Genomic DNA, 6,569 nt, shown 5'->3' with positions numbered 1-6,569 from the left:
TATAGAACGCCAAAAAGGTAATTGGTGGCAGATATGACATTTTATATCACTCCGGGATCACCAAAGAAGGGCACTGGGTTCACGCTCGACATCTTTTATTTTGTTTTTGGTGTTTTACGAGCTGGGCGTACATTCACCATTGTTCAAGGGGTGTACAAAAAACTCCGGGACCGACTATGTTGTGTATTGAAACAAATTTGTAACTATAGTCATTGGTATACAGGCGCGTAGCCAAGGGGGGGGGGGGGGGAGGCGAAGGTATGTATGTTGTTATGGTATCGCTAGTAATTTCAAAGAGAAAATGCTAAGATGCAACTTACAAGGCCTGGGAAGTGCCATTTCTAGCGATCTTTGAGGCATTTTCAGCCAAACGTTCCGTGACACACACAACAGTATTTGTACGCATGATATACCACAAGAAATCGACAGTGTAAATGTACTCGAAATACCCAGTTGTTAGTAGTGAAAGGGTTACCTGATGCATGGGGATCTTATGAAAACAAATTTTCTTTTCCAATGCCTACATAGATATGTGTTTGTGTCCAAATAGAACTAACTTGAAATAGATATCGACACAGGAAGCTTTTAATTCAGAACAGTTTAATGACCTGTTTGGCGTTCCATATCGACATTTTTGGTCTGAATAGTTCTTTGGGCTGAAGTTCGTAATTATTTTGAAGCTTTACTGACTCATCAGTGTTGGTACTTAAAATAACTCATAGTTCAATCATGTCTGGTACAAAAACAGAACCTGGTGCCCCGGCAGACCCAAAGAATGTCCAGGATTTAACTCAGTTTGTAAGATATTATTTCCATAGTCCAGTTTAAATTATTGTATTTACCTACCGTAGGCTAAGTTAGTCAGCTTTGGCCTAGGCTAGGCTACAGTAGGATGGTGACTTCGAAGTTCGGCCACTTAAGACTTAAAACACCCCAAAACTAAATCTTCTGGTATAAATCATTTGAAAATATACTTCATATGGTGGGAGAATTTTGTTATAGTACGATACACGGCCAAACTTTCTTTCCTGCAAACTGTTTTCACGTTGTTTTCCAAGAAGATTCTTCGTGATTGTGGAACTGGTATTTCTTGCTAGAGTATTGCGAAGTTCGGACGCGCAACCCACAGTGTGGCGCTGGTGATAAAATTGGTGGCGCAGTTGCTCTTTCAGTAATTATAACAGACTTCATAGATCTTCGTCATTTTGTTGACAAATTTGTAAGTAATTTCTTGCACACGGGTCATTTTGGAGAGACAATAACTGTAGCTTCATACTTTTTGGTGAAATTTGGCTCTTCCTGTAGTTTTTCATGGTGAAATCGTGTATTTCTTAGGGGTGGCCGATCTTCGCAGTATGCCGGACTTCGCAATACTGACTATACTAATAGTTAACGATCGTCGAATTATCTTTCATGTTATTCTTAGTTCTTACCTCAGGTTTGTTCATTGTTGTATTGATGTTGCTTGGTGTTGTAGTTACAACATGTTGGAACTTGAACGTTGCGTTAACAGTGGCGAGTGAATTTTGCGTTTCGGCGAGTAGATTTTAACACTAACCAGATGGCGAGAAGTTTTAAATTTTGTTGAGACCTGGTATCAGATATAGGCTACCTGTGAAGTCATATATCCGATGCTTTCATTAATGTTGAGGATCTGTTAAAGTTAGGTTGTGAACTAGTAAACACGATAACTCAAAACAATAAATCTTGGATAAACTTCATACTTAGTATATGTACATATATATCTTCTTGACTATAATAAGTTTCCAATTGCTTCATTTTTCATTCTTTTTGTAATGTTCGAGATGTTGTTCGCGCAAAATATGTTTGCTACATCACATGACTGGAGTAGTGTAAGGAACTAAGGATCACAATTAGTAGTATGCAGGGGTTACTGTAGGGTGATACTTCAACACAATATGCTCCCTTAACTTAACTGGCCAAGTAAGTGGTGAACTGCACCTCCATTACCCAGATCTTTACTGTTCATGTACTGTATATACCCTTCTTACAAATTACATCACTGTGGGCAGTGGAAGTGACCTTCCCAATCCAAATCAAGCAGTCATTCTTGGGAATTAAATGTATGAAACATTTGCTTTTATCCTTCATCATTCTCTTTTTCTTATTCAGGTGCAAACTTTACTGTCACAGATGCAGGATAACTTTCAGACTATGTCGGACAGAATTTTAAACAGAAATATCCTTTGTTGAACAGCTATGTCAATTGATCATTGAATCAGAAGGACGTGTGGTTAGAAATGGTGCTCAAAGTGTTTGAACTGAATTTCACCCATCTCAAAAAGAAATATTGCTAACAAAACAATTTGCATAATAAGTTCTTTACAATGAAATTTGGATTAAATCCTTGAGATAGATAGGGTGTAAGTACATACTAGATGAAATCACTGAACACTTTAATGCCTCATTTAGCATTCCATTATAAACATAGACAAACCGACCCCAAACTCGCCACTCTTTTTTTTTAGGTACAGGTGTGTAGCTGATAATCACACAATCATGAAGATATAGTCTTTTGCCACAATTTTTCGCCAGATCGCACAGAACTTATCATTTGTACATGATTTGACTCTCAATTGCTTCAGGTGGATAGTAAGGCTAATAGATGCAGCCACTGGGGTTGAAATGAAAGTTTGGGATTTAAAAGCCTATGCATTAATGATCATTAACTCCAAAATAGTTCTTGGTTAAAGCTCAAGTTGACTTCTGTTGATATATTCTCTCCATCTTTTCTCAAATTAATGTCGAATCATGATGTTAAAAAAACATGGTTTAAGTTTGAATCTGATATAATTATATTACCAGAAAGCTTAATAAAAGTGATGATAGGAGATAACTCTCATTGGAACAAATATCTAGAATCTGAAAAAAGTATGCAGCTAAGAAACTTGTCCTAGAGGTGTGATAGGATACCATTTACTAACTGGTGATTGGTGTATTGAAAGTATTCATGCCCCTCACTCAAAATACAGTTTCCAATGAGCATCTTGCTTCAAAGGGACAATCACAAGTGAAGACAAGAATTTGGCCAAGTAATCGCCACCACCTACCTGGTTCTAGAAGGAATAAATTAGGTCATGGAATTATTATTTTTTTTTTTTAAGAAAATCTTATTCAGAGGGATATGACATGGATTTTTTTTTTAAAGAAAATCTTATTCAGAGGGATTTGACCTTAACGCATCTGACACTAGATGATATGGGGACCAGAATTGATGACTTAGAAAAGAATGTGGCAGACCTGATGACTCAAGCAGATATTGATGAACCAGAGAAGTGATGTTGTTTCCTGCTTCTGGAATGATAAATACAGTCCCCCAAGTATGCCTTAAAAACTCTTACAAGTATTGTTTTAGTCTGTGTTAGTATTAACAATACTTGTATGTTTGTAGTGTCACCGTATTGGTTCGGAGAATACTTGTAACTTGTAAGTTTGTAGTGTCACTGTATATTTAATGCTTTGATATTAAGAAAACTTGTATATTTGTAGCCACTGTATATTTAAAGTAACATTGCATTGGTATGGCGAATACTTGTATTATCTATGCATTGGTATGAAGAATACTTGTATATTTGTGTTATCTTTGCGTTGGTATGAAGAACAGTTGTATTATCATTCCATTGTTGCTAAGAATACTCGTATATTCGTAGTATCATTGCATTGGTATGAAGAATCCTTGTATATTTGTAGTATCATTGTGTTGCTAAATGAATAGTATCATTATATTCGTATTTATATTTTCTACTTAATATTTCATTGACATTGTTTTATTTTCTTGGGGGGAAGAGGCAGGTGAGGTATCATGCTCATATCTCCAGTCACAACTTCTCAGGCCATATACTCCAACTCGCACACTTCGTTCCTCCAACAAACTGTTTTTAACTGTTCCAAAACCACGATTGAAGAACTATGGTTACAGAAGCTTCCAATACTCTGGGTCTTATCTCTGGAACAAGTTACCAGATCACATTCGAACATGCTATAAACTTTCTACTTTCAAAAGTCTACTTAAGACCCATTTTTTCACTTGTTCTTTTGTAAATTAATTTACTTTCTCTGTAAAGCGCTTTGAGCAGTAACTTTTGTTTACTGATTTGGCGCTATATAAGTCTCATTTATTATTATTATTATATTATTTGTTAATCAAAAGATGTCTTGAACCTCAAGTTATTACATATCTTCTACAGCAGCAAACAATGTTGTTAAATCAATGCAAATTACTGCTCATCAGAATAATCCTGCTGACCGGAATATTTCATGCTAAGCCATAGTTGCTCTTTATCTCAGATCTGCATCTGCATGGCAAGAACTCCATAAGTGTGTCACATCAGAACAATTAGAGCTCTAACAGGCCCCTATTACTGGGCACATATGGTTTGCCAGGCAGGTTTGTTTTGGTTCTCCAGATAGAGCATACTTAGTATGAATTTGTAGGTTTCCCGATATTAAGTGCCTGCTTGATAATAAGTACACAGCTAGATAAATGTAAGGATTAAACCCATTCTGCTTGATAATAAATATACAGTTAGATAAATGTAATGATTAAACCCATTCTGTAGTCCTTATTCACTGTTTCCTATATGGAGACAGCTGTAAATCATACATTATGAATTGTAAATAATTAATGTGCAATGATGGTCCAATTGTGTCTATGCAAGGAAATGCTTCTTGTGATAAGTAGAAGCTTGTAATTATGTTGACATTCATAGACCTGATCCAATCAGGTGACCTACTAGCTTGCTTGCTATTCTGCACTCCTCACTACTAATGTACGTACCTTACTGGTACTTATGTTCCATGAGCCAGCGTGGAATTAAGAACTTAACACAGAGTGTAACAATCATAACACATGTCGGTTAATCCGCTTTTAATAGTGATTTTATCCTACATTTTAGTAATGCCAAGAAAAGTGAATGACGTGATGTTTTGTTTCTCTGTGTCTAATTCTACTGGACTTGAAATTTTGCTACTGCTCAACTGGGATAGTTTGTTATGTTGAACTTGTTGGTGGTTGTTGTAGTGTCTTCCCCAGGAACAAACCTAAACACAACAAAGGAACTCAAATGACAAATGCAATGACAACTGTGTAACGTTAATTGTATTCTTGGGGTGCTTTGGAATGAAGCACGCTTGGCTTCCATATTGAACGAATAACATAACATGCAAATAAAGACATTAACATACGAATAGCAAAAGATCCTAATCAATGCAATGTACATACTCAACGGTTGTGAATGCACAAGGCAGTCTGATTTGTACAGTAGTACTATAATCCTATGATCATGCATATTGTTAACTAATATAACAGTTCACATCCATTGCATAGAAGTGTGGAATTTCTTTCTAGTTGATGACAGGTCAGCTGTGTGGTCAGTCTGCGAATGCTGTGTATTCTTTAGATTCTACCAATTACCTGGCATTTTGGTGTGCTAGTATGTGCAAGCTATTAATGTGCTGTAAAGGCTAGTACAAGTAGACAGTTTTGTACTGGATAAGTGCATGCTATGAAAGTATGCACAAGTAGCAGTTTATGCTATGAAAGTATGCACAAGTAGCAGTTTGTGCTGTGCAAGTATGTACAGGTAGCCATTGCAATTGGATAGTATAAACTATGAACAGGTGGCTGTTTATGTTGTGAAAGTATGAAAAAGTAGCTCTGTTTTTATCGTGAAAGTATATTACAAGTAGCTGTTTGTGCACTGATGTGTGGGTAATTACAGTAACCAAATAATGGCATGTGTAGGGAACATCTGTACATTTGGAAATGTCACTGGTTTGAAATCACTGTTAATTTAATACATATCCTCAAAGTCAAAAACCAGCAATGAACCGCAAATGGTGTATGAATAATTTTATGGTGGAACCTTTCATTTTGGACTGGTGAGACTTTCAATATGGTAGACACACTCATTAATTAGTAACTAGTGTTTAAAACACTTCATTCTAATTAAATTCATGCCTGAGAATATTCAACTAATTCTGAGTGTATGGTTGTATGCATCATGTCTTATTATTGTGCACAACTAACCCTGTCATCAATTCAACAGTTTAAAGGTGTCATGTTTTTCATCCAGTTTACTTGTTTACATAGAATTTCTAAATAAAATCCATCTTCAGCTGAATCTATGTCTTCTACATTCTCTTCTTTCCTCGTATTAGAACAGTCAATTCTATATTGTGAGCATTCATCTACAACATTCAGTAGTGATGACCATAAGGTGACTACTATTGCTTCCAGCAAATCAAGGGACATGTACTGATGTTACCCCTCCTCCCCCATGGTGACATGAAAGGTTCAGTGCTGTATGCTCAAGGGCGTAGGAACCAGGGGGGCTGGGGGGGCGCCAGCCCCCCCAGTGAAAAATGCGGAGGGGCGGAAGTATCATTCCGCCCCCCCCACTTCGCAAGTCAGAAAACCCCTTTTTCATTTCCAAATGAGAAAAAAAAACTCATTTGGAGCACCAAATTGCATCTAAGGCCTGGTGAAAATACAAAATTAAGTTTACAAAATGGAGTGGGTGTTGAAGTGTGCTATATTGCACCAAATT

At 36.6% G+C, this 6,569-nt stretch overlaps 1 protein-coding gene across 1 annotated transcript; it reads left to right on the top strand.

Annotated features, from left to right (window-relative positions):
- The first annotated feature begins 611 nt into the window (after nt 1-611).
- LOC139965629 (uncharacterized) lies at nt 612-6,143 on the top strand. The gene is made up of 3 exons (XM_071968200.1): nt 612-798; nt 2,134-2,200; nt 3,212-6,143. The coding sequence occupies exons 1-3, from the start codon at nt 730-732 to the stop codon at nt 3,298-3,300; spliced, it is 225 nt and encodes a 74-aa protein (XP_071824301.1). The 5' UTR covers nt 612-729; the 3' UTR covers nt 3,301-6,143.
- The last annotated feature ends 426 nt before the right edge of the window (nt 6,144-6,569 follow it).

The sequence above is a fragment of the Apostichopus japonicus genome, chromosome 3 (assembly GCF_037975245.1).
Source record: "Apostichopus japonicus isolate 1M-3 chromosome 3, ASM3797524v1, whole genome shotgun sequence".
NCBI lineage: Eukaryota > Metazoa > Echinodermata > Holothuroidea > Aspidochirotida > Stichopodidae > Apostichopus > Apostichopus japonicus.
This window is presented reverse-complemented; position numbering and strand designations above follow the sequence as displayed.

Bases quoted from the DNA above. Each gene is read 5' to 3' on its own strand.
- LOC139965629 (XM_071968200.1), top strand. From the start codon at position 730: ATGTCTGGTACAAAAACAGAACCTGGTGCCCCGGCAGACCCAAAGAAT. The intron at 799-2,133 runs GTAAGATATTAT...TTTCTTATTCAG, and splicing joins TCCAGGATTTAACTCAGTTT to GTGCAAACTTTACTGTCACA. The intron at 2,201-3,211 runs ATATCCTTTGTT...CGCATCTGACAC, and splicing joins GGACAGAATTTTAAACAGAA to TAGATGATATGGGGACCAGA.